Source organism: Neolamprologus multifasciatus, chromosome 19 (assembly GCF_963576455.1).
Source record: "Neolamprologus multifasciatus chromosome 19, fNeoMul1.2, whole genome shotgun sequence".
NCBI classification, from domain to species: domain Eukaryota; kingdom Metazoa; phylum Chordata; class Actinopteri; order Cichliformes; family Cichlidae; genus Neolamprologus; species Neolamprologus multifasciatus.
The window spans coordinates 470,001-495,000 of NC_140457.1; the positions used below are offsets into that span (position 1 = coordinate 470,001).

At 50.0% G+C, this 25,000-nt stretch overlaps 2 protein-coding genes and 1 long non-coding RNA gene across 5 annotated transcripts in view; 2 read left to right on the forward strand and 1 right to left on the reverse strand.

Moving 5' to 3' along the window:
- ccdc88c (coiled-coil and HOOK domain protein 88C) overlaps positions 1–25,000 on the forward strand; it is a 51,289-nt gene that overhangs the window by 21,775 nt on the left and 4,514 nt on the right. The window contains exons 6-30 of one of the 3 annotated variants that reach the window (XM_085144357.1): positions 370–453; positions 1,029–1,172; positions 1,503–1,729; positions 2,333–2,414; positions 3,297–3,455; positions 4,653–4,799; positions 5,254–5,404; positions 5,486–5,667; positions 6,104–6,241; positions 6,320–6,604; positions 6,677–7,474; positions 9,305–9,432; positions 9,506–9,647; positions 9,727–9,864; positions 10,019–10,180; positions 10,260–10,537; positions 17,108–17,251; positions 17,498–17,684; positions 17,761–17,906; positions 19,088–19,177; positions 19,540–19,787; positions 23,597–23,683; positions 23,936–24,049; positions 24,131–24,250; positions 24,931–25,000. The exon at positions 24,931–25,000 is cut by the window's right edge and continues 169 nt beyond it. In XM_085144357.1, the coding sequence (XP_085000483.1) occupies positions 370–453; positions 1,029–1,172; positions 1,503–1,729; positions 2,333–2,414; positions 3,297–3,455; positions 4,653–4,799; positions 5,254–5,404; positions 5,486–5,667; positions 6,104–6,241; positions 6,320–6,604; positions 6,677–7,474; positions 9,305–9,432; positions 9,506–9,647; positions 9,727–9,864; positions 10,019–10,180; positions 10,260–10,537; positions 17,108–17,251; positions 17,498–17,684; positions 17,761–17,906; positions 19,088–19,177; positions 19,540–19,787; positions 23,597–23,683; positions 23,936–24,049; positions 24,131–24,250; positions 24,931–25,000 (4,451 nt within the window). Of the gene's footprint in view, positions 1–369; positions 454–1,028; positions 1,173–1,502; positions 1,730–2,332; positions 2,415–3,296; positions 3,456–4,652; positions 4,800–5,253; positions 5,405–5,485; positions 5,668–6,103; positions 6,242–6,319; positions 6,605–6,676; positions 7,475–9,304; positions 9,433–9,505; positions 9,648–9,726; positions 9,865–10,018; positions 10,181–10,259; positions 10,538–17,107; positions 17,252–17,497; positions 17,685–17,760; positions 17,907–19,087; positions 19,178–19,539; positions 19,788–22,423; positions 22,806–23,596; positions 23,684–23,935; positions 24,050–24,130; positions 24,251–24,930 lie in introns of those variants that run through there. The other 2 variants (XR_014871308.1, XR_014871307.1) reach the window with 2 other exon arrangements.
- Positions 12,317–15,023, reverse strand: LOC146495558 (endonuclease domain-containing 1 protein-like). Its single transcript, XM_085144383.1, has 6 exons — positions 14,867–15,023; positions 14,701–14,783; positions 14,480–14,594; positions 14,024–14,216; positions 13,313–13,750; positions 12,317–13,227 (listed from the first exon to the last, which is right to left on the reverse strand). Exons 1-6 carry the CDS (start codon positions 14,939–14,941, stop codon positions 13,202–13,204), a joined length of 930 nt encoding a protein of 309 aa, XP_085000509.1. The 5' UTR covers positions 14,942–15,023; the 3' UTR covers positions 12,317–13,201.
- LOC146495559 (uncharacterized) lies at positions 14,174–15,409 on the forward strand. Its single transcript, XR_014871311.1, has 2 exons — positions 14,174–14,365; positions 14,451–15,409. It is a non-coding gene; the product is annotated as an uncharacterized LOC146495559 (long non-coding RNA).

A 25,000-nucleotide genomic window follows, 5' to 3' on the forward strand; every position in this document is an offset into this window, starting at 1 on the left:
TCAGTTAGTCTGTGACACACAGACGCGAGTTTAGAGCAGAAACCAAAGATTCATTTTTGTGCTTTGAATGTAAGAAAGCCGACGTGCACATGCAGTTACATCATCAGTGTTTACATTTTATTGGTGAGCCCCTCACCTGTTACTGACGTATTTACCGTCTCGACTTTTATGTGACGTCGTCTTTTATATGTTGGTCTCTTTGTGTTGTTAATGTGTAACACACACATTCATTTTTAACTCTAGTTTTCTGACGTCTGTCATCTTGTTTGTAAACAAACCAGAGAAACAACAGCTTCTATTTGATTTTAATCCTTCATTTCCTGTGTGTCTGTGTCTGTGTGTGTCTGTGTGTGTCTGTGTGTGTCTCAGTGTGAGCGTAAGGAGGAGATGATCGAGAAGATCAAGCTGCTGGACATCCAGACTCAGGCGGCCATCGTGTCTCACATCCAGGAGGTGACTGAAACCTGCTGAGAGCAGCTTCACTGCTGATCACTGATCACATGCTGCTGCTGCAGCGGCTCCACCCGGGAAAGTTAGTCCCAGGTGGAGCCGCTGCAGCAGCACCATCCTCACGTTAGTGACCCACGTCAGCCTCACAGCGTTCAGGTTAGGAGGACGCCACCTGCATCGAGCAGAGACGTGGCCTTCTGCTGGCGTCTGTCGACTGTGACGCTAAAACGTCTTTGAACTCTTTAGAAATCATTTTGTATCAATAGAGGCTGAAGGGGAGGGACCCTCAGAAACCAGCACGGGACGATCGCCGTCGCCGTTTATTAGCCAACTAAACCGCTCAACCACCGGAGGAGAGGCCACACCCCTCCCCTGGTTTAGGTTTATCAGCACCAGGCGTGAAGCAGAGAGCAGGTGTAACACTCGCTGTGACATCATCATCAGCAGGAAACTGTTTAGAAACTTAAAAATAGAAATTTCAGCTGCATTATGGGACGTGCTCGTGCTGCAGCGGTGTGTGTCTGTGTGTGTGTGTGTGTGTGTGTGTGTGTGTGTGTGTGTGCGTGCATGCGTGTCAGGTGACCCACAACCAGCTGAATGTTCTGGACCTGTCCTGGCTGGAGGAAGGAGCAGAGATCATCCACGAGGAGCTCGAGCCTCTGTCCCGCAACATGGCGGCGTCCCTGCGGCAGCTCATCGACCAGCGAGACAAAGCCAGCGAGGTACGCTCGCAGACGCAGCCTTATACACGTGTCCTCAGCGTGACGCAGACGCCGTGATGTCTGTGAACAAGGCGCTAAGTCTGAAGGTCGTGTTTAACTGAAGGAGAGATGAGAGGATGAAACTGGAACGTCTCAGAATAACGTGATTGGTCGCCTTCAATGATCCATGTGACGTTCTGTGATGTGTTGTTGACGGGAGGTCACAGTAGCTCATATTCACTGTGTGGTCGTTTGTCTCGTTAAGCTTTGATTGGTCGATCGCATCGATCTCACACGAGATGTTTCCCCTGAAATGTTCACGTTTCTGACACCTGCACACCTGCCTTACAGGTGATCGTGGACCTGACCCAGGAGAGGGACTACCTGTCCAGTCAGCAGCCCCAGGACGGGTGCAGGGTCCTGGGCGCGATCGGCCCGGAGCACGGGCGGAGCTCCGTGGGGGCGGGAGTGAATAACGGCGGCTCGGCCGGGGCGGCGCTTTCCAAGGAAGAGAAGCAGCATCTGTCCGTGGAGCTCGCCGACACCAAAGCCAAGCTCCGCAGATACAGACAGGAGCTGTGAGTCTCCGCCTTCAAACACGTCCGTCCAATAAAGTCTGACGAGCCCGCGCTGTAATGTTTATCTCACACTAACGGTAACGAGGCTCCAGCACATCTCACAGGCCGTGTGTACACGACCACGCCGCTGTAATCACAGGGCGGAGACATGTGACTGGAGGTTAACAGCAGGCACGCCTTCAGCGCTCTGCTGAACACTCACACGTCTTTCTCTGATTTTTGGTCATAAACATGAAGTTGAAAAAGTTTTCAGAGGTCAGAGCGCCGATGGTGTTTCCATAACGACGCTGACAGGATGTGTGTGTTTAACTGGTGACCAACAGGAAACAGTTTAGAGAAATGTAGCCACGAAATCTAACACACGACCTCGACGACGTTAACCACTGAAACAGCAGAGTGCTCTCAGAGCGAGCGCGCTGTTGGCCTCAGATAACTAACGGTGTGTGTGTGCGTGTGTGTGTGTGTGTGTGTGCGCGTGTGTGTGTGTGTGTGTCTGTGTGTGTCTGTGTGTGTGTCTGTGTGTGTGTCTGTGTGTGTGTCTGTGTGTGTGTGTGTGTGTCTGTGTGTGTGTCTGTGTCTGTGTGTGTGTGTGTGTGTGTGCAGGGAGGAGAAGACGGAGCAGCTGATGGATTCGAGGCATGAAGCTGAGCGTTTGGATCAGGAGCTGCAGAGACTGAAGCAGGAGGTGAGAAACAGGACGAGTCGCTGACGCGCTGGTCACAGGAAGCGGTCACGTGTCCGTGAGGAGCGTTTCTGTGGAAGCTCGTTTTCCTGCGTGCCGGAGTCGTGCTCAGCTTTTGGGAGAATCCTCGTCTGCAAACGGCACGCTTTCTAAAAGGAAGCAAACACAGAGCCTGTAATTATTCAAAAATGCTCCACAGAGAGCTTCCGATGTTCAACCTGAGCATTTCTTATCTGCTCACTTTGGACCTGCCATGAAGAAGTCGGAGCTGTGGGAACATCTGACGGCTGATGACGGGTCGGACGAGGCGAAGGTGTTCAGGGGCGGAGCTGTGTGGCGGTCTGTGAGGGCGGACGGTGACTGAATACAGGCTGGAAACATCTGGAGCAGCTGGAACTGCTCCTCAGCAGGAACGACGCCGCATCAGGTTGAAGATGAGCCCATATTCTAGATAAAAGGATCGATCCGTTTGACCTTTGACCTGCTCTCTGTGGGCTGTGGTTGGAGGACGGCTCTGTCCAGCTGAACATGGTTTGCACGATGGATTATTTCTCACACAGCTGGGATTAGACTCACGTGTAATCTGATGGAGGGTCACCCCCCTCTGCAGTGGTCTCGGTCACTTTGTCCCAGTTTGATGAACTGGTTTTGAGCACGCAGCAGAGATTAATACGTGTACAACAGGGTGACGTGTAATCCTGCACGGCTTCAGTATTTAAATTACCAACAGATTACAGAGCATCAGGAGATCAGAGCGGCGTTTGTGTAGAAGTTTAAGCTCTGGGGTCGTACACAGTGGCTGGATGGTGGCGGCGCTTTTATCGTGAGGTTTGGATTAATAACAGGAAGGAAGTGACGATAACGTGTTCCTGTTTTATTTTTCAGAACCAGTCTCTGTCTGTCGAGGCGCGCTCCGCCCGGGTGTACCGGGACGAGGTGGACTCCATGCGGGAACGAGCCGCTCGCGTCGACCGCCTGGAGACCGAACTGAGCAGATGCAAAGAGAAGCTCAACGACGTTCACTTCTACAAAACCCGAGTGGAGGTAAAACCGGAGCGTCACACCACAGAACAGCCTCGAGATTAAAGCCACCGACAAACACCACCGTCACCTCCGCACGCCGCCTGAAACAGGAAGCTGTGGGTCCTCTGGCGTCCGCTTCAGGCTGGCTCCAAAAGGGAGTCAAATACAGGCTGGTCTAAGGAGCTTGGAAAGCAAAGCGTCTGGACTTCAAGTTACTTGAAGACATTTCACCTCTGATCCGAGAAGCTTCTTCAGTTCTAAGGTCAAATGCTGGAGAGTCGCAGACCCACACCTGTTTTCACACCTTGGCTCAGGCGATTAGAGGATCATCAGGGGTCCTTTTGTCCCTCTGTGGGGGGAAACTCCCACTAGGTTTAATCTGGGACTCTCCACCATTTGACATTAGAACTGAAGAAGCTTCTCAGATGAAGGTGAAACGTCTTCAAGTAACTTAAAGAAGTCCAGACACTTTTCTTTCTCCTTAGACTACGATGACCTGGATGACTGAGAACCTTCACAGACACATACCTGGCTACTTCCATCTTCTGCATACAGTCTGTGTAAGGAGCGACAGTTGAACGCTGTAAACAGATGAGCAGAACAACAGCGTGTGCAGACCGGGTGGTGCTCCGGGTGGTGCTCCGGGTGGTGTTCAGCTGGGACACCTGGGTCCTGCTTTCATGTTTGATCCCCTCCCTAACCACAGACCTGCACACGCCTCCGTGGCGGCGCCCTCAGTCAGGCGGTTAATGCCTGACTGAGAGTGATGTACACAGACCTCGCCGCACAGCTTCCAGGACACCTGCAGAGGTCCACACCTCCTCCACTCGGGGGAGGGGCCTGGTGATGTCAGGTGGTTTTAATGTCGTTGCTGACAGAAAACAAAGGGGTGAACGATTATTTTCATATTTCTGTTTATGTCCTCACACCGAACACATTTCTGCACAATCTGACTGTGTCTGTGTGTGCGTGTGTGTGTGTGTCTGTGTGTGTGTGTGTGTGTGTGTGTGTGTCTGTGTGTGTGCGTGTGTGTGTGTGTGTGTGTCTGTGTGTGTGTGTGTGTGTGTGTGTGTGTGTGTGTGTGTCTGTGTGTGTGTGTGTGTGTGTGTGTGTCTGTGTGTGTGTGTGTCTGTGTGTGTGTCTGTGTGTGTGCGTGTGTGCGTGTCTGTGTGTGTGTGTCTGTGCGTGTGTGTGTGTGTGTCTGTGTGTGCGCTCCAGGAGCTCCGTGAGGACAACCTGACCCTGCTGGAGACGAAGGTTTTGTTGGAGGAGCAGCTGTCGGCCTCACGGGGGCGCTGTGACAAACTGCACACGCTGGAGAAAGACAACCTGCTACTGCGGGCGAAGATCCACGACCTGGAGATGGTACGACCCAGACGCACGCCGTCACATGGTCACCGCGCCAGATGTTTCCAGATGTTCTTGACACGAAGCTTTCTCTCTGAGACGGTGGCTGGGTGGTGTGTGACGTAGATTAACACACGTAGGATGAGAGCACCTCCCCTATGGTCAGGGTCATCATCGTTTACGATCACGCCCCCTTTACCTGTAAAAAAACCACTTCCTGTGACAAACGGTCACATGGCATCAGCGTGCTCAGGTGATAAACAAACACACGTCTGTGATGGGCTGGCCACCTGCCCAGTCTATACCCCGCCCCTCCCCCTGTGACCTCTGGGATAGGCTCCGCCCCCTGGGACCCTGAAAAGCATAAACAATAGAGTGGGCAGAAACCAGAAGAACGCTGGTCTCTGTAAAAATCCAGTTCTCCTGTTAGTGTTGCTCATCATCCACCTGTCTGTCCTCCACCTGTCTGCAGGAGCGGGACAGCGAGCGGCGACGGCTGGAGGAGCTGGTGGAGGAGAACATGCTGCTGGAGATCGGACAGAAGCAGAGCATGAACGAGTCGGCTCACCTGGGCTGGGAGCTGGAGCAGCTCACCAAGAACCACGACAACACCAACACCGAGAGTGAGCCTCCACCTGTCTGTCCTCAGCCCGTCTGTCTCCACCCGTCTGTACTCTGGTAACGGCTCTCTTCTCTCCGCCCAGCCCGTAAGTCTCTGGTCGACGAGCTGAACGAGTGCGTCTCCAGCCGCATGCTGAAGCTGGAGAAGGAGAACCGGGAGCTGCAGGCGTCCATAGAGAGGCTGAAGGAGGAGAACCAGCTCCTGCAGGAGCAGCAGCTCCACACGCAGGAGCTGGACCGGGAGAACCAGAGTCTCAGCAACAAGGTGGGACGTCACACCTGCGGCTCGAGGCGCTGCTGTGGGGTGCTGTTATCACGTCTCAGTCCTGCAGCCGTGCAGCGTTTAGTCTAGATGCTGATATGAGACACATACATGTAACTTTACTGATTGATAACACAGCTGATCAATAAACAAACATGGATCTCATCGGTCAAGGTTTACAGTAAACTCATACACACAAGCCGGTGTCTCCACCTGACGCCAGGTGCACGAGTCGTGCACGCAAACATGAACATCACTCAGCAAACCTCGTCCAGTATTTGTGTTTCCGTCTGTGCTGCAGGGGAACTTTCAGAGTAACCATGACGACGTGAAACCCTGACAACAAACTCGTCTTTTAACTGTTTTTGTCCAGTTTTAACGTCCTGCAGCATCATTCAGCCTCACCTGTCTCTAAAAGCTACACCTGTGTTTGTTCCAGCTGGAGCGTCTCCAGGGTTTACTGGACCAGGAGAAAATAACCAATCAGGACATGGAGGCTCTGGGGGAGGAGCTACTGAAGGAGAAACAGAGTCTGGAGCGCGAGATGCACGCTCTGAAGGCGGGGAGGGACCGACAGGTGTGTGGCACGCTCAGGTAACATCTCCTTCACTGTCAGTCGCAGAGGAGACCGGCTGACGTCTGCTTGTCCAATCAGATCTCAGAGCTGGAGAGCGAGAAGCAGCACCTGTCGGAGGCAGTGGCGTCCCTTCAGGAGCGCGCTCAGTCTAACAGCGTGGCGAGGGTCCGCGAGGTGGAATCAGAGAACCGCCTGCTGCACCAGAGCATCACCGACACCAGCTCCCGATTGGCCAGCCTGGAAACACAGCTCAAAGTATCCAATGAGGAGGCAGAGAGGCTGAGGGAGCGGGCGGGGCGGTGTGAGGAGGCGGAGCGAGAGGTGGCGCGGCTGGAGAGGAGCCGGGAGGCGCTCAGCAGAGAGGTACGTAAACACTTCCTCCTCTCTGACGAGTCTCACTGCGGCGTAAGTGTAACGTGCCCGTGTCGCCTCCAGGTGGCGTCTCTGCGGGCGTGCAGCGAGCGCTCCGAGGCTCTGGAGAAACAGGTGACCTCCTTGGAGCAGGAGGTGCACAGGCTGAAGCGGGAGGCGGAGGAGAGCCAGCGGGAGCTGCAGCGGCTGACGAAGCAGGAGGCTGAAAACGGGCTGCTGTCCAAGGAGAACCTGGAGCTCCGCTGCTCCCTGGAGAGCCTGCGCTCCTCATCCACCCGCCTCACCACTGTGCAAGAGGAGCTCCAGGAGGCGCAGAGGGAGATGCAGGAGCTGCAGAGGAGGCTGGATCACGCTGGGGAGGAGGCGCAGGGAGAGAGGAAGAGAGCGGAGCGGCTGGAGGTGAACCTGACGGCTCTGAACCAGGAGAAGCATCGCATAGAGGAGGAGATGGAGAAGAGCAAAGAGGAGAGGGTGGAGGAAGAGAGGAGGCGGCAGGAGGCAGAAAGCAGAGAGGAGGACCTGAAGAGGGAGGTGGAGGAGCTGAAGGAGGAGCGGAGGAGGCGAGTGGAAGGAGACGAGGAGAGGAAGAAGCTCCAGCTGGACCTGGAGCAGTCGGAGAAGGGCCGGAAGCAGCTGGAGAAGGAGAGCTGGAGGATGAGGACGCTCCTGGAGGGGAAGGAGACGGAGCTGGAGGAGAAAACCAGGAGGCTCACCGAGGTCACGAAGGAGGGAGGAGCTCTCAAGAAGGAGGTGGAGCGAATGAAGGAGGCGGCGGTGAAAGCAAAGGAGGTGGAGCGAGAGAACAAGGAGCTTCAGAAACAAGCAACGATCGACAAGAGGACGCTCGCCACGCTCAGAGAGGTGAGAGGAGGGGCAGGGGGAGGAGCTTCGTCTAAGCAGGTGTCCGTGGTGCCGCTGGGCGGGTTATTTAGATTCTAGTTCAGAGTTTGGATCTGAGCAGGTGAGCTGTGGAAGCGTCACTCGTGGGTCTGTGTCGGTCTCCTCGTTGCTGCTGACGCCTGTGAGGTCGCGAGGCTGCCATCAGAGCGCGCACGCTCCCAGTAACTACTTTTAAATCCCGGGAGAAATGCAGCCGCATAAGCTATCAGGAATGTTTTTATGAGACCGGAAGAGCCGAACTTCCAGAACATGCATTCAGCTCGACCTCTGCAGAAGGCACGTAAAAGACGTCATAATCCAGAAACACGCTTTGCAGATCCGATCAGCTGTTGCACTTCCTACTGTGGCAGGAAGTGACGTCATTTTTATCTTGTGGGAAACGTAGTTTTTCCTACAGGGCCTTTCAGAGGAGCATGTTTGACTTCAACTGCACTGTTATAATCATTTATTTTGATGCTGTTTTTTTGCACAATAATATTTATTTGAGTTTCTCTTATAAAAGTGAGTGTAGCTCAAAAATGAAACTACAGACACATTCAGTCAGTTTGCTGTGGTTGTAAATATGTGTAAAAACAAAAAGGCCGGGTATACAGTTACTACAGGCTTAATGCATACTACAGCTTGAAAGATGGAACGACAGCAGGTAAAATATGAAGGTGAGCTGTGGTGGACTTGGGTCTGTGGTGGCTTTAAAGGGTTAATCTGTTTCTTTGCTCTCAGAACTGCAGAAAAAGCAGTAAAATGGAAACAATGTATTAAAATCTGAATCAAAGACGAGACGCTCGGTCAGCTTTAACCCACATATACACCAGAAGGCCAGCAGGGGGCGCTGCACTGCTAGGTACTGAACACTGGGGTGTTCTGCAGATCAGCGTGGAAGGTTCCTGTGAGCGCCACATCGAGTCCTGAACAACCAATCAGCAAGTCTGAAAACGCGCATGTGGTTAAAACAGACTGTAACTTGTGTCAGCTGTTCGGCTCGGCTCTTTGGAAACCTGCAGAGTGGGCGGGGCACTGTGGCCAAACGATGTAACTCACCAGAGACTAAATACTTTACAACTCAACTTTATTAGTGCAAAAAAATCATCAGTTTATTTCCACTTGAACAAGCAGCTGTGTTTTATCTGCATTACAGCTGTAAACATGTCACAGAGCAAATGCACCTGTGTGAAACCTCCTCCACACTCTGAGTGGGCATCATATCCTACACGATGCGTCTCTGCGTTAGTTCGTTCCCCCAGCGTTGGCTAAGGCCTGCAGCTATTTAAAGCCGACTGTTTGTTGAGTCAGCTTCTCTGGTCTCACCACCGCGCTGGTTGCAGCCTCTTCGTTGACAGCTGTGTTGTAAGCGCTTCTGCTTCAGATGATGAAACAGGTTTGAGGTGTTTCCTCCCTTCACCACGACGGCCCGCTGGCATGTTCTACAAAACTTTGTGCTTTGGTGGCTTTCTGACGAAAACCAAACCAGTTCCGCATCACTGCGGTTGCTCCACTTTTACAAACCAGTTCTGGTTCGTCTGTTTGCCTTCTCGTTCTCCACCGCCGTGCTATTTACGCCATGTTTGTATGAAAACAAAGGCACCGCGAATGCGTGTTTTGTTCTATCGCGATGTTTCCTTCTCTTATCGTTGCCCAACATTACACCGGTGTTACCGTGAAAGGTATAATATGTCCCAGCTGTACTGCAGATGCTCAGTTCTGGTCGCTCTGCAGACGCTCTGTGATGTCGGCCGCTCTGAGCCTGACGCCGAGCGCCCGTGACCTTCAGCGGTGTTTGTGTCGGTTTTGCAGGAGCTGGTGTCGGAGAAACTGAGCGTTCAGCAGCAGAAGGTCGAGCTGGAGCGACTGAACGAAGAGCTGGAGAAGATCGGACTGAACCGGGAGAAGCTGCTGCAGCAGGAGCACACGCTGGAGGACAGGTACGACCCCGCGACCTCACCTGTGCACTTTAAAGCGGATCTCTGACGACTCACGGATGTGTTTGAATGTCAGCAGGTACAGGCTGCTGGAGTCTCGTCTGGAGGAAACCGTCCAGCAGACCATGAAGGTCAAGGAGGAGAAAATCTGCAGCCTGGAAAAGAAGCTGGAAGAAAGCAGCACCCTCAACAAGACGCTCCACGCGGAGCTGGAAGCTGTGAGGAAACGCGCCCTCGCCTTCGCCTCTGTAAACTTGAAGCTGTGCGACAGTCTGACATTTTTCTTTCCCGCTGCAGGCTCGTCAGACGGCGTCCGCCTCGCATCAGCAGCACGAGGAAGTAAACCACAACTTCCAGCAGCACCCGGCGGCTGACCGCAGCGCCACGGCCGAACTGCTGCGGATCAAAGATCACCTGATCGACGTGGAGAAGAACGTGAGCCGCTGTTTCTGATCATGATCGTTAATAATGATGTTATCACTGTCAATGATTATAGATTATAGCAGCGCAGGAACGTTTCCTGCTCAGCAGAAATGTTCTCACACGTGAAAAATGCTTTGATGAGTTTGTGTGAAACTGTTCTGTCCAGAACGCCTCCCTGCAGACGGAGAGCAGTCTGCTGAAGGAGCAGCTGAAGCAGCTGGAGAACCAGAACACTTCCCTCAACAACCAGATGGCGGCGCTGCAGCGGCACGCCACCACGCTGCAGGAGCAGAACTCGGCGTTGCACACGCAGACGGCGAAGCTGCAGGCACGCTCACGCACGCGTAACTTCGACCCAGTTTACACTCGGGCCGTCGCGCTCACGCTTCATCTCTGTGTCCTCTCAGGTGGAGAACTCCACCCTCTCCTCTCAGAGCGCCTCTCTCATGGCCCAGAATGCCGTGCTGCAAGGCCAGGTGACCGCCCTGGAGACGGAGGTGGAGTCGTGGCAGCGGCAGCGCGAGGAGGCGTGGCGAGCCAGAGAGGGCGTGCTCAGCGATCACGAGCGCCTGCTGAGCGTTCACGAGAGGCAGGCTCACGAGTACGAGCAGCTGATCAGTCAGCACGCGGCGCTGAAGGGCAAACAGAGGGCGCTGGAGAGCGAGCACAGGACGCTGCACGGCAAGTAAGTGCATGTATCATTTCAAATCCTCAAAGACTGCATCGCTACCAGAACACTGTCAAAGAGGCAAAAAGGGAATATTTGCAAATATTATTTCTTCTGTCATAACCCACGTGTGTTATTTAGGACCATTGACACTGTTCTTAATACTCCATTGAATGTCTGTTTGGAAGTTTCTCCTGAGATTTGCAATGATTTTCTGAACTTTTTTATTGAAAAGGTTGTCACCACCAGGGCTCTTATCACAGCTCCTGACTCTGACCCCTCTGTCTCTGTCCCTTGCGCTGCTGTTTTCACTCAGTTTGAGCTTGTGACGCTCTCCACTGTAGAGGATGTGGTTCGCCATATTAAGCCCACAGGTTCCCCACGGGATCCTGTCCCTCCACAATTCTTTAAAGACATTTTTCCTAGTATACGACAGTATGTCCTTGAAATTATTAACAGCAGTCTGTCTTCTGGTATGGTTCCTGCAAATTTCAAACATGCAGTAGTGCAGCCACTGCTTAAGAAACCTGGCCTTGATCACACAGTTTTAGCGAACTATAGGCCTATTTCAAAGCTGCCTTTAGTTTCCAAGGTTTTAGAGAAAATTGTTTTTAGTCAACTGAAAGATTTTATAGATGATAATGGCATCTTTGAGGTTTTTCAGTCAGGTTTTAAAACCCTTCACAGCACAGAATCTGCATTATTAAGGGTTTTTAATGACATCCTTCTGTCATGTGATTCTGGTAACCATGTTGTTCTTGTCTTGCTTGACCGAACTGCTGCCTTTGACACAGTAGACCACAATATTCTAATTTCTTGATTACATGATGTAGTGGGTATTGGTGGAACTGCACTTAATTGGTTTAGGTCTTATTTGTCAGATAGAACTTTCTCTGTCAGCCTTCTCGGTTACGAATCGTCTTCTGCTCCTCTGTCAGGCCCACAGGGCTCAATTTTAGGGCCTCTGCTCTTTTCACTGCATCTATTGCCTCTGGGTTCTATCCTTAGAAGGCCTGGGATCTCATTTCATTGTTATGCCGATGACTGCCAAATTTATTTGACATCTCCATAAAACCTCTCTTGACATGTCTAGATGACATTAAAGCTTGGTTGGCTCTAAACTTTTTAAATTTTAATGAAAAGAAAACAGACGTGTTGGTGTTTGGACCCAGTGGTCCCTGTGAGTCCTCCTCTGTAGATTTGGGACCCCTGGAAGTCTATTTTAAACCTGTTGTTACTGGACAGTGATTTTAAATTGGACAACCAAATCAGAGCAGTGGTGAAGTCCAGTTTTTATCATTTAAGGCGACTGGCAAGAGTAAAATCTTTTCTTTCGAGGCAGCATCTTGAAACAGTGATCCATGCTTTTATTTCTTCCCGCCTGGACTGTAACTCACTTTATGTGGGGGTCAGTCAGTCGCTGCTCTCACGTCTGCAGCTGGTTCAAAATGCGGCTGCACGACTCCTAACAGGAACTCGTAAAAGAGAGCATATAACCCCTGTGCTGGCCTCTCTGCACTGGCTGCCTGTGTCTTTTAGAGTTAATTTTAAACTTCTCATGTTTGTTTTTAAATGCCTCCACAGTCTTGCCCCGGCGGGGCCTTCTCTATTGTGGCTCCAAAATTATGGAATAATTTGCCCATGCACGTTAGAGAGGCCCCTTCACTGTCCACTTTTAAATCACGTCTTAAAACCCACTTTTATTCCTTGGCTTTTAACCTCAGTGAGACTTAGTTTCTCTTTTAATTGAAGTAGTTAATTAATGATTTCACTCTTATTTTATTTGGTTTTTACTTATATCTCATGTAATTTTATTTTACAGTTCCAATGTGCAGCACTTTGTCAGCTGTGGTTGTTTTAAAGTGCTTTATAAATAAAGTTGATGATGATGATGATGATGATGATGATCAAGTAAGTGGACGCGTCGGCGTGAAGCGCTGGAATGATTCAGGTAACAGGAAGCAGCACAGGTGTGAGAAAGGGCGCCGAGTGTAACCATGGAAACGGCTCCTGATCGCTCCTGAGCCGCAAGTTTCATTTTAGCTGATCTACCCGTACGTGTCACTTCCTGTCTGTGCCACTTGTGCTGTCAGCTTCACCTTTGACCCCTTAAATCAGGCTAACACCTGCGAGGTGTACATGAAATGAACCACTCTCAGAGAGACGCTTCGAGACAGCCGACCTTTGACCCAATGACACTTCCTCCTTTCACAGTTAAATAGAGGTTTGCTCTGAAACTGCAGCTGCAGTCACGATGGCGATGAAGAGCAGAGGGTCTGATGAGCACGGAGCGCCGCTGCTCGCTCTGCTGCTCGCTCTGCTGCTCGCTCTGCTGCTCGCTCTCTGGGGTTAAATGTGTTTGTTCCAGCTGAGGAACATCAGGCGTCTGCGCTCTGAGGTCAGAGCCTCCATCGGCTCACTGAAGTTCGTCACACTTGAACACAAACACACGACACTGAGCATTTCATCAGACTTTAATAAGCAACAAGCTGCAGTGAAGCTGCTCTCAGAGTAAAGCAGCCTGTAAGCATGACAGCATGTGTTCACCTGCACCATAAACGTGCTGACATTTGTGCGACACAGTTAAGATCACAGTAACTGTTTACATGAGTTCATGCGTGCTGAGGAAAGGATGAGCTGCGTGACTCTGCAGAGATCAGTGACCTCGTGAGTATTTCTGGATTATATGTCACAAGGATTTCCTGCTGCTGCAGCTTCACCTTTGACCCCTTAAATCAGGCTAATACAGTCTGCAGTCTGCAGGCGCACCTGCAGACGCACCTACAGACGCACCTGCAGACGCACCTACAGACGCACCTGCAGACGCACCTACAGACGCACCTGCATCCTGCTCCTCATAGCATCTTTTGTAAAACAGCTTACCTTCAATTTTTTCGTGTTTTTTAAGAAAGTTATGAAGCTGTGACAGGGTGCACTCGTAGATCTCGTTCTCATCATTCTTAGCTGTGGCACCTCCACTGTTACAATATTTCTTGTCACAGTAGCAGTAGGCGACCCACATGTAGTCAGGGATGTTGACACGATCCTTGTTATCTCTGTTGATCCAGTTTCCTTCTGATCGAATCGCACCGACCAGAACATAGACGTTCTCTTTGTTATCTTTGGCCAAACGTTTGAGTTTGGCCTCATGTCGACTCCACTTCCCTTGGTTCAGCTCATGGTTTTGAGGAACTATGTTCGTCAGGGTGTAGGTGGCTATGCGGGAATCACCTGTGGAAAATGATGTAGAGACAGAAGGATGTGATTGGTGGGAGAGAGAGCGTAGCAGGTTATGATAAAGTGCTGTGTAGCATACATTTCCCTCATAAACAGAGTTTAATTATTTTTAAAGGTCTTGTGTTTGAAGTCTTCTTCTTTCCTGTGTTCTCCGGTACATGTTCCTGAGACCGTGTTCTGTCTCCCACATGTGAGAACACGCGAGTACATCTTACTGAGTGTGCACGAGACACAACAAACCCCTCAGAACAGCTCGACCTCTCTTACCTGCATGATGTGAGCTGGGATTCAGGTGACCATGATTGTATTGTTTATTGTATTGGTCTTTAAGTTGTTCGTAGTCGTCATCTGTTGCCTGCGTCTTTCCTATTTCCTTAGTGTCTAGTTCATGTTTGTGAATCAGTGAATCCTCTGTCATCATGTTCCACTCTTCAGACTCTTCAAACTCCTGTTTTACCAGCTAAAGGTAGAAGATCGACATGAAGTGATGTAAACATGTTATAGATCAGCTGATCTACATACACACAGTACTTTGTTTACATTAAAACGACCCACTCTGGTGTGTTACTGTAATATTACACACAGAAAGTACTGCCATCACTTTTTACAGTCTTCACTGAAATGTTAAATGTGTGCTGAAGCTTTAGCATCTGTCAGGAAGTCGGGGATCAGCTGTCTGTGGAAGAAACCTGAGTGGGTCTCATTTACAAAGCTGTCGTATACCTGAGGCTCCACCATCCAGGTATCATGCCGCCATGTCTCCTTGTTGTCCTCAACTATGTAAGCGGAGTAGACGGGAATGCGGTTGGTGGTGTCGTACAGGGTGGCAAAGTGGTAGCTGGTGGTTCACAGAGTCAATTAGAAAGACTGAATCTTAAAAGTAAAGTTCACAATAGTAACAGCTCTGCAGTTTAGCAGAATGAATAAAAATAAAAATAAATTACCTGTTTTCATACATCTGGCAGATGTGGACGTGATTGGATTTCCACTGTGGCAAATGTCCGTTGCAAAAGAATTTCTTGCACTTCTACACAACAGAGCAGCAGAAACCAGGTTTAAACACGCACAGAAACCATCTTATCATCTTTATGAACGCACTGACGCACAAACCTCAAAGTTTTTCATGACGTGTGCGTTGACGGGAAAGACGAGGAGGAGGAAGCACACGGTCACCGAGCTCTGCATGCTGGATAAGTCTGAGATCCTCCGTGTGAGTAACACCTAACACAAGAAGAAATGAGCTTTTTGAACAGCATAGTAAAATAATAATGTGTCGCTGCATGTTTCAGCTCACCTGTGCTGCACCTGTGCCGCATGTTGCTCTCCGCAAGAACTGCTGCTTTTATGTGTAACCTCATATCACCATCTCTTTGTTCTTTTTTATTTTCCTATCTGTGACCGTTTGTGCTGTAAAAATGAGAATGTACCATATCAGGTGGCTGCATGTGTGCCGTACCTAAAGTAGACCTGGTTTTATTAGGAAAAGTAAGAGTTAAATATTAGCTATACTTATCGCCTCATGGTCACCGGTCCAAATACTGAAGATACTTCACATCCTCGTCTGTTCGTTTTAACCTGTTGGTGAGAAACTTTGAAATCATACAACTTTCTGGAAAAGCACAGCTGCTGGAACAACTGCTGGCAGAGAGGGAACCCCAAATGATTGGGTGTCATCCCAGAGAGCCTGAGGGAATATAAAGTGTGATCCCAGAAATAATACTGATAATCCTTTAACTGGTAATAAACCCACCAGTTTGTGTTCTTCCACATGGCTGCCCACACAAACATTTACATTACTGTGCTGGAAGCAGACAGCTTCCTGTGATAAACAGCTACACGTTTCACTAATGTGTCACTGAAGACAACACTCACACACTCCAGAGGCACAAAGAGAGTGCAGAGCTTTGTAAGTCATCGTGCTCAGTGTTCCTACAGCAAATGTGTGTTTGCAGCTGTGCCCTTCTTCAACAAAGAGATTAATAATCTCATTTTAGAGCAGCACTACACTCTGATTATTTAGTTTTCAGTGTTTGGAAGCCACAATAATATGGCTTTTATTTTATTATAATGACTTTATGTTAGCAAGATGTTTAACTGGAAGTAACCAGAATAAAAAACATGGTGTGTTTATTAAATGTTTTCGACTGTAGAATGAAAAGCATGAGTGCCGATAACTTTTATAACTTACGTACCTTCCCCCCTTTTTTTTTTTTAAACTGTCTGCATGTTATCTCTACTCATAGTAAAACATTACCTATGAAGAAGAATTTGACTAAAAACAAGATAAAAACTAGAGTCTGCTTCCAAATGTAAATTGCAACCTGATAATTCACAAAATTAAGAATTAAATTAAAGAATATATTAAAAAAGTCTTTTTAATATAATGTATTTATCCATCTTCTTCCACTTATCCAAGTCTGGGTCAGGCTGGAGTCTATCACAGCTGCCATGTGGTGAGAGGTGTGGGTACACCTCAGCTAGAGGTTTTATAACGTCACACACAGAGACGGGCTCGTGTTAGAATGATCAGTTAGCTTTAGCCCACCTACACGGAGAACATGGGGACCCCACACAGCAGGGCCCAGCGGCTGCTGCAGGACAAACATGGTTTATTCAATACAATAAATATAGACTGTACCCCATAACAGTGGCTGTGCTTCTCAGCAATACATCAGGAATAATAAACGGATGTGTGTAAATATTTTCCATGGCTGATGGCAGCCATGCTGACGTGATCTTCTGAGGAAGATCCAACTTTGCTGGATTCGAACACTCGGTCAATAAACTTGATGAAGGTAATCAAAGTGTTTTTCAGAGCGAAAGTTTGATTTTTAGCGCACTCGAGGCTAACATCAGCTGCCAATAATGTTAGCTTATAACCAGCAGTTGTTGTTTAGCCGTCCATCTCTGCCACTGTATTCAAGATGGCGGGGTAACATGGCGGCTTCCACAAACCAGTGCCCGCTCATGTGTATTTTTAAGGGATGAATTCTAAGAGTGCACATGTTTGTTGAGTACAATATTATTATTTTTTCCTTTCAATAAGTGACTTCTTCATACTGGAAACACTCCAGATGAACCGATTTCCTCACCTGGATGACTGAGCAGAAAAGCCCTTGCCCACCTTTTTACTTCTTTATTTTTTCTACATGTGAGATACAACAGAGATGAAGAAGATTAAGTCTGAAATGTAAAAAGTATTGAGTTATTTTTGTTAGTTTTGGTCCTGAGGTCAGAGGTCACAGGTCCTTTGTGGGGATGATGACCTTTCTCCAGACACAATCGATACAGATTCGATAGATCCATACTCGTCGTTTTGCTCTTTTTAAGTGTGTGTCTGTCTGTCTGCAGGTACTGTGGACTGCTGCAGCAGAAGGAGAAATGGGAGGAGCATGAGGGGCGTGGCCTGAAAGAGAAGGAGGAGCTAAACCTGGAGATCCAGAAGAACCGCCTCCTGCAGCAGGAAAACCTCCAGCTGAAAACAGATGTGGACAGGTGATGTGTTTTCACACACAGACTGTATAGCAAAGATTGACAATCATGACATCACGCATTAGGTTTTGAAGCCTCTGTGTTAGCGTTTTCTCCTCCATGTTGGTTCCAGAAGTGACCATGTTTGGATGAGAGGGCGGAGCTACCAGCTGATGCTGCTCATCAGAGCTCAGTAACAGCCAATGAAAACCCTCGACAGCAGCCAATGAGCACAGACTTTAACTGTTCACCTTCTGCTTCCATCTTCAGACTCTCCGAGAGCCAATCACAGCAGGCGGAGCAGAGCAAGGGGCTCCAGCAGCGACACAACGAACTCAAGAGCTCTTTAGGCTCCGCCCAGCTGGAAGTGAGTCAGTGGATGGCGCGATACGATTCGCTGATGGAGCAGCACCAGACGCTGGATCTCACCATGACTAAACTAGACAACCACTGTGAGGTAAGCGCACGTTTTTCTGAAACGGCTGATTGACGGGCTGCAGCGTGGTCACCGCCTCCTCCGTGTGTGCGCCCAGCTGCTGAGTCGCCTCAAAGGGAACCTGGAGGAGGAGAACCACCACCTGCTGAGCCAGATCAACCTGCTGAGTCAGCAGAACCACGTGCTGCTGGAGAGGAGCATGGAGAGCAAGGAGCTGTACCACCAGGAGCAGAAGCTCTACATGTGAGTGCTCGTCAGCCGCCGCGAGGTTCAGGTGACGTCCTGCAGGACGAGCTGATCGCTGACGAACGCGTAAATCCTCAGCTGGCAGTCGGTGCCGTCCTCACATCTGTGTTTAGCTTTTACGTGACTGCCGGCGCACGCACACCTGCCGGCGCACGCACACCTGCCGGCGCACGCACACCTGCCGGCGCACGCACACCTGCCGGCGCACGCACACCTGCCATCTCATCAGCAGGTTGGACCATCTAAATCAGGGGTGTCAAACGTCATCTGGCGGTGAGATCATTGTCAGTTATTGATGGCCGTCAGTGTGGGGGAGTTGAATCGTCGCAGGGAGGGGTGGGACATTGTTTTGACGGGCACACCATGCGGCAAATCACATGCAAAGACGGATTGGGTCAATACCATTATGTGAAGGAAGGGGGCAGGTGAGTGTAGTGGTACAGGCCAGGTACACAGACACAAGCGTGTCGGGGGAACGCGAAGAAAGAGTGAAAACGTAAAATGAGCGGTTGTCTGTGTTTGAGTGGAAAGCTGAGGACAGAAATCATGAGGATTGTCCTGAAATCTCGTGTTCTCGCTGGTAGCAAGAAATCCATAAAATAAGATAAAAATCAGCTCCTTGAAAAGAGAACTTACAGTTCAGTGATGAATGTTAGACAAACGTGTGTTTGAATGTCAGAGATGCAGAAATGTGTTTGTGCAGCTCAGAGTCTGAGTGAGCCTCACAGGCCTGAACGTGAAGCTGTTCATAATTATTACACTGCTGCTGCTCGTCACAGAGACACTTTCCTACTCAAACCTCCTCATGGCGTTCACACACAGTCACTGACCCGCGGCCCCGTACCGGGTTTAACGGACGTACTGTCACATCTCTTATTTAAATGTAGACACGTGTGGTTTCCACGGAAACGCCAGAGTCTCAGCGAAAAGCTCAAAACAATTTCAGAAACCAACCCAAACACACGATTAAAGAGAAATATCAGTTTTTCTGTGACTCCAGTGAAATAAAGAGTCTGAGCGACAGAAAAACAGCTGAATCTGTAACGTCTGACAGGAAGTTGCACTGGTGTGTGGGCCGCCAGACATAAAGTGAGTTTGACACCGCTGATCTAAACTCCACCCGGCGCCGCGGTGCCGTCAGGGATCACAAATGTGACGATGTCTGTCTGTCTCGTCAGTGATAAGCTGAACGCTCTCCGTCGTCAGAAGGAGAAGCTGGAGGAGAAGATCATGGACCAGTACAAGTTCTACGACCCCACGCCTAAAAAGTAAGTCCACACTTCACAGCATCAGCTGTTGGGTATCCATACGCATCTACAGACCGAATCCCAGAGTCCTGCTCAGCGCTCACGCGGGCTCCAGGTTTGTCCCACCTGTGACAAACAGGTGAGCTGCAGGTTTCAGAAACATGAAAGAGCCAACGTGCTCGTGGAGGTTTGATTTTTCCAGGTCTAGTCGGTTAAAGCGCTTTGAGGCGACTGTTGTTGTGATTTGGCGCTCTACAAATTGAAAGAGTGACGCCGTTTCCTGCTTTGTCGTCCAATCAGAGCCCTGATTGTGTTTAAAAGTGCGAGTGCTCACTGTGTTGCAGGTCTTGATTATCGATTAAGCGCGCTGCTGTGTGTTGCAGGAGGAGTCAGTGGGCCGGAGCCAAAGCGTTAGTCAAGCTCATCAAACCCCGAAAGGAGAGCAGCCGGGAGAGGGGGGCCGAGAGGGAGCGGACCAAGAGCGCCCCGGACATCCCCCTACCAGCCACGCCCCCCCTCCTGCCCCCCGAGACCCCGCCCCCTCCACCCCAGAGGACCCTGAGTGACTCGCAGGACGGCGGCCATAACAGCCCGGGCCCCCAGAGTCCAGCTGTGACCCCCATCAGCCGAGGTACACACACACACACACACACACAGAAACTCGTTAAACATGCCTGCAGAGTGTTTCCTGTCGGGGACTCGCTCGCTGTGAAGTTTGGGGACTTCTGATCAGAGGCTCAGAGCACATGTGGGGAGCTGCTCTCTCTGTCCTGTAGAGGGCGCCGTTGGCTTTCACATGACTGACAGTAAGTTCACATCTGGAACCTTCCTGAGCAGCTGATCCAGCTGTGCACACATCTGACATTTTTCAGGGTTTTTATCAGATTCGATCCGTTCTTTGACTCGTTACCTGTCGGTCATCGCTCCACAGACTCAGCTCAATTCAGACATGCAGTGACAGGTGCTCGTCTGCACAGCTGTTCACTTTTAGTCTGAACAGGAGTTTTCTGCAGGCGTGTTGTTGGCGTGTTACTCCTCAGCTGCACACGTGGAGCGAGCAGCCCTCTCACAGAAACCTTTGTTTGTTTCTTTGGAGCCTAAAAGAGAACAAAGTGAAATAACAAAAACTGTCTTTGTGCTTTTTGGCCGGCGTGACGTTCCAGATGTCACATTCTTAGTTTGGGACCGTCGGGAATGCTGGCACGCCTTCAACCCTTTAAGACCGGTCGGAGCAGGCACGCTCTGTTTTGCGTAACTATTTTTAAATCCCGGTAGCTCTGCAACCACGTGAGCTAGCGCAATAATTTTTTTGCATATGAAACCTGAGGAGTTGTACTTACATCTTATGCCATCAGCTTGTCCTCGGTCACAGTTTCCTTCCACATATAGCTTTGCAAAAACTGCATAAAAAGCACTTGCAGCAACAAAAACATAATATTCCAGAAACACACTTTGCCGATCCGATCAGCTGATCAACACTTCCTATGTTGGAATAGACGTCAGCGCGAACGATTGCATGTCCGCCATGACCTGCCCGAAACCGGAAGTGACGTCATTTTTGCGGAAATGTAGGTTTTTATCTTTATCTTCACCTTATAAGCCTGTACTGGAGTTTTTATGTTTTCATGTTTGACTCTTTATTATTTCTGGGATGCTTAGGACTCATATTGCACTGCTGGAAATAGTTTATTTTGATGCATATGCTGCTTTTTAGCAAATTTGCATCATAATATTTATTTTCGTTTTTCCTGCAGTGTATAAAAATTGGTGTATTTCAAAAATAAAACTATGAAGACACTCAAAATAAATTTCCTGTGGTGGGAAACTATTTTGTGCAACTTTTTTGTATTTACAGTTTTGAGGGATAAGCCTCTTAAATTTCTCTAACTAGAAATATATGTTAAAAAAACAAAAACGATTTTCAATTTTTTTGTAGTTTATTGCACTTTTTTGCAATTGATGTAATTACTATGCACTTAATGCAGACATATTATTAAAATCTGGGCTGTAATGGTTGTATTGATGTATAGCAACTTGAAATGCTCCCACAAACGGCTCCACAGCATGTAAACATATAAAGATAAGCTCTGGACTTGGTTCTGTGGTGGGTCATAAAAGGTTAAAATCACTCACGGACCGTCGCTGAGAGCAGGAACGTGTGTCCACGTCTGTGTCCACGTCTGTGTCCACGTCTGTGTCCACGTCTGTGTCCACGATGAGCAGCACCACAGTGTCCTCCAGCTGTTCAGCACATCTGGACAAAACAGGACAGATCATGTGTTTGAGATGTTTTCTGTGAAGCAAACCTTTGTGTGTGATGGCTGCAGGACGGCGTGGACTCGTTGTCCACAGAAACAGAGACGTGCTGTGGAAACGTCTTCCATCGGGACATGTCCGGGGTTGAACGTGCACTTACGCTTCCTCACACTGACACAGAGGGCTGCGTTGGGTTTTTGAACGGGGAACCATCACATACTGACATCGTTTAGGCTCCGCCCACATTTATAAACAGTAAGAAGGTCAGCACTGAAGCGTTTGTGACCCAACGAGTGCAAAAAGCGATGAGTGGTCACAGACAGCGGCTCCTGCGTCGTCCTCTTCCTTGCTATGCGGTGCATGCTCCTGACATCTGTGGGTCTCTCTGGAGGTGAACTCGGGCTGAGCTCGGGACATCCTAGTCTTCCTCACCTCCCTGCTCTCCTTCATCAGGGTCAGGTGTTTTTAAAGGTCACTGAAGCTGAACACCTTAATGCAGCCTGTGAGGGCGTAGTTCCCCTGTAACTAAAGGTTTCAGTGTAATCTATTATATTTACATAGATACTTTCAGTGTATTTAGTCGAGTGTGTTGTGGATTATTATGGAGTGGATTATATTTATATCCACACTTGCTTTGATGTGCACGATGCTAAAGGTTAAAGGTTAAAGGTTGATCCACTCCAGATTTCGGGCAGCTACTGTGAGTACTGCAGTACTTTAGTGTACTTTCAGTATGATTACTTCTGTTTGCTGTACAGCCTCATGACCTTTGCGTATGTGTAGGTAATTACAGTGTAATTACCGGCGTTAGGCCTGAGTCGTTACTCAGAACGTTGCGCAGCGGCGGCGCCGAGCTTCAGGTTAACCTGAGCGTGAGCCGAGCTCAGCTCTGACGAGCTCTCTGATTGGTTCTGGGTTCTCTGCACGATCTCTGCTGTTCATCCATAACAAGTTCTCACGTCGGTGTTTCCTTTCGTTTACTCACCTTTCCTTCTCCTCCCGTCTCCTCAGCTCCTCCTCCAAAACGCTTCAAATTTCTCCGCAGTAAAAGTCAAGACAAGATCCTCCCCTCTTCCTCCTCCTCTCTGTCGCCGACCTCATCCTCCCCCATCACCCGCCGCCCCTCCCTCTCTCTCACCAGACGACTGCGATTTTGGTCCTCCGCCGACCTCACAGCCGACCTCATCGCTAGCCAGCCAATCCTAGCCAACGGAGATTTCTAACATCCTCATCATCATCCTCATCCTTTGTGCCCACTGACACCATCCTCATCATCACAGTCATCACACAGACGCACACACACGCACAGACACACACACACACACACACACCTCTGACACTAAAACATTAAAGACAACCTCGAGCAGCCCCGTGTTTCTGGACAGTGTTATTAGTAAGTAGTGTGTGTGTGTGTGTGTGTGTGTGTGTCTCTGTGTGTGTGTGTGTGTGTGTCTGTGTGTGTGTGTGTGTAGCTTGCAGTCTGTTCTGAGCTGTGAGTCTTTAAAGTCATGAAGGTTTTCAGTCCTGAGTGGATTTGTAGCGATGGCGCTCGCTCTCATCACTTCCTGCAGCAGAAAGCTTCAGACGCCGCTTTAACACAGACCTGCAGGTCCCAGCTCACCTGCGCTCACCTGTGCGCTCACCTGTGCGCTCACCTGTGCGCTCAGGGTCACATGTCTCAGACAAGCGCAGCTCGCTGCAGCCGTCATGTTTCATCGTTTGATTAGTTTTATCACGAAAGTAAAAACCAGCGTCTTTAAAGTCATCATCAGACAGGAAGTAGGTTTGTTGTTTCCTGTCTGGACAGCGATGTTTAATGGAAACTTCACAGATGTCACAGTTATCACATGGCCCTCCCCCAGCTTCTGATTGGTCAGATCACAGCACAGAGTCCTTAGTTTTGACGACCGTGTCGGGTGTCAGGTGGGACACAGCAGGTGTGTTTGCTTCACTCTCACTGCTTCAGCTGCGTCCTGTCCCTCGAATGCAGATCAGGAGCCGCCATCTCTGATCACGCTGTGATGTCATCAGGTCACATGAGCGTGTGCGCGCCGCCGTGTCCTGCTTTGCTCTTTGTGACGCTGACCTCACGCTCACGGCCCGCCCACTCACGCCGCTGTGCTTCCAGTGAGTTTAACCCTGTCGCTGTGACTCCCTCCTCACTGCCTTCTGATTGGTCCACAGGTTTGGCGGACAGGAGCCGGGGCGTTTATCACAGCAGCACGCCAGGAGGAAGCAGCGAAAGCGTGAACGGAGAAGATCAGGGACCAGGTACCGTAGCCTCACAGCGCTTTCACAGGCTGCAGGTCAGGCTTCCTGCTCAGGCTCTGAGGTCCTGCCCACAGAGCGGGAGCTCCGCCCACTCTGTGGCGGTCTGTGGGTCCTGACTAAAAGAGTAAAAGCAGTGAAACGGAGCCTTGCTGGTGCAGCTGAGCTCAGACGTCGACGCTGTAACAGAAATGATTCCTGAGGTTTGAGGATCTGCACTTACAAGAACTTCCTGATTGTCTGTTTTAATTCCAGGTCAGACCCATAAAATCCATCTGAGCTCCACTCCGAGCCATCCGGCGTCTTCGCTGGGCTTCACCGCCAGCTCCGCCTCCAGGCTGGGCCCGATCGCCGTGCGCAGGCCCAGAGGTAGGCCGGCTTTTTGTTTTACTCAGAGAGCTGCAGAAGTCTGAAACACTGCACGTGTGACGCTGCGGCTCACGTTTACAGGCCCGTTACTGGACGAAGACTCGCGCCACAACGCCTCGGACGCCGCGTTCGGAGGTCGCCCGGGGTCGGCCGACTTCAGCCACAACACGTCCAGCTCCAACTCACCTGTGAGCTGCAGAGGTACAGACACACACCTGGTTAAATGTGCAGGTCTCGAACTCCTCGAGGGCCGCGCGTCTCAGCCTGGAGGCGTGGTCACGTTTAGCAGGTCGTCAGCGAGACGAACCTGCTGATTCAGCCTTTTAATTCATGTTACAGCAGCTCATGAGCGAATGAACGCGGTGCAATGAAAGTGCTGTAAGTACTCGAGTAGAGCTCGCCGCCTCAGCTTCGTCTCACTAAAGACGTACTCGAGTAGAGCTCGCCGCCTCAGCTTCGTCTCACTAAAGAAGTACTCGAGTAGAGCTCGCCGCCTCCGCTTCGTCTCACTAAAGACGTACTCGAGTAGAGCTCGCCGCCTCAGCTTCGTCTCACTAAAGACGTACTCGAGTAGAGCTCGCCGCCTCAGCTTCGTCTCACTAAAGAAGTACTCGAGTAGAGCTCGCCGCCTCAGCTTCGTCTCACTAAAGAAGTACTCGAGTAGAGCTCGCCGTCTCAGCTTCGTCTCACTAAAGACGTACTCAGAGTATTCAGGTGTTGCAACAGAGTCTCTGAGAAAGGAAATGAAAGAACTTCAGGTCAAATCTGTGCTGGCTAAACTTTGGAGGTGGGACTAGGTGATCTGTGGAGGCGGGGCTAGTTTACACGGGCAAATGTCACCTTTCCCACTTTCGCCGCACTCAGCTGTACTTTCTTTTCAGATTTCTCGGAACGCCAGGGCCGCTCTGCCAGCCTCTCCAGTGACGACGTCACAGGTCTCAGCCAATCACA

What these genes read in the sequence shown, in the direction of transcription:
- LOC146495558 (XM_085144383.1), bottom strand. Translation starts at nt 14,941, where the DNA reads ATGCAGAGCTCGGTGACCGTGTGCTTCCTCCTCCTCGTCTTTCCCGTC. An exon ending in TCCCAGCTCACATCATGCAG is followed by an intron (nt 13,751 to 14,023) that starts GTAAGAGAGGTC and finishes CATTTTCCACAG; the next exon opens with GTGATTCCCGCATAGCCACC. An exon ending in GTCTGTAGGTGCGTCTGCAG is followed by an intron (nt 13,228 to 13,312) that starts GTGCGTCTGTAG and finishes GTGAAGCTGCAG; the next exon opens with CAGCAGGAAATCCTTGTGAC.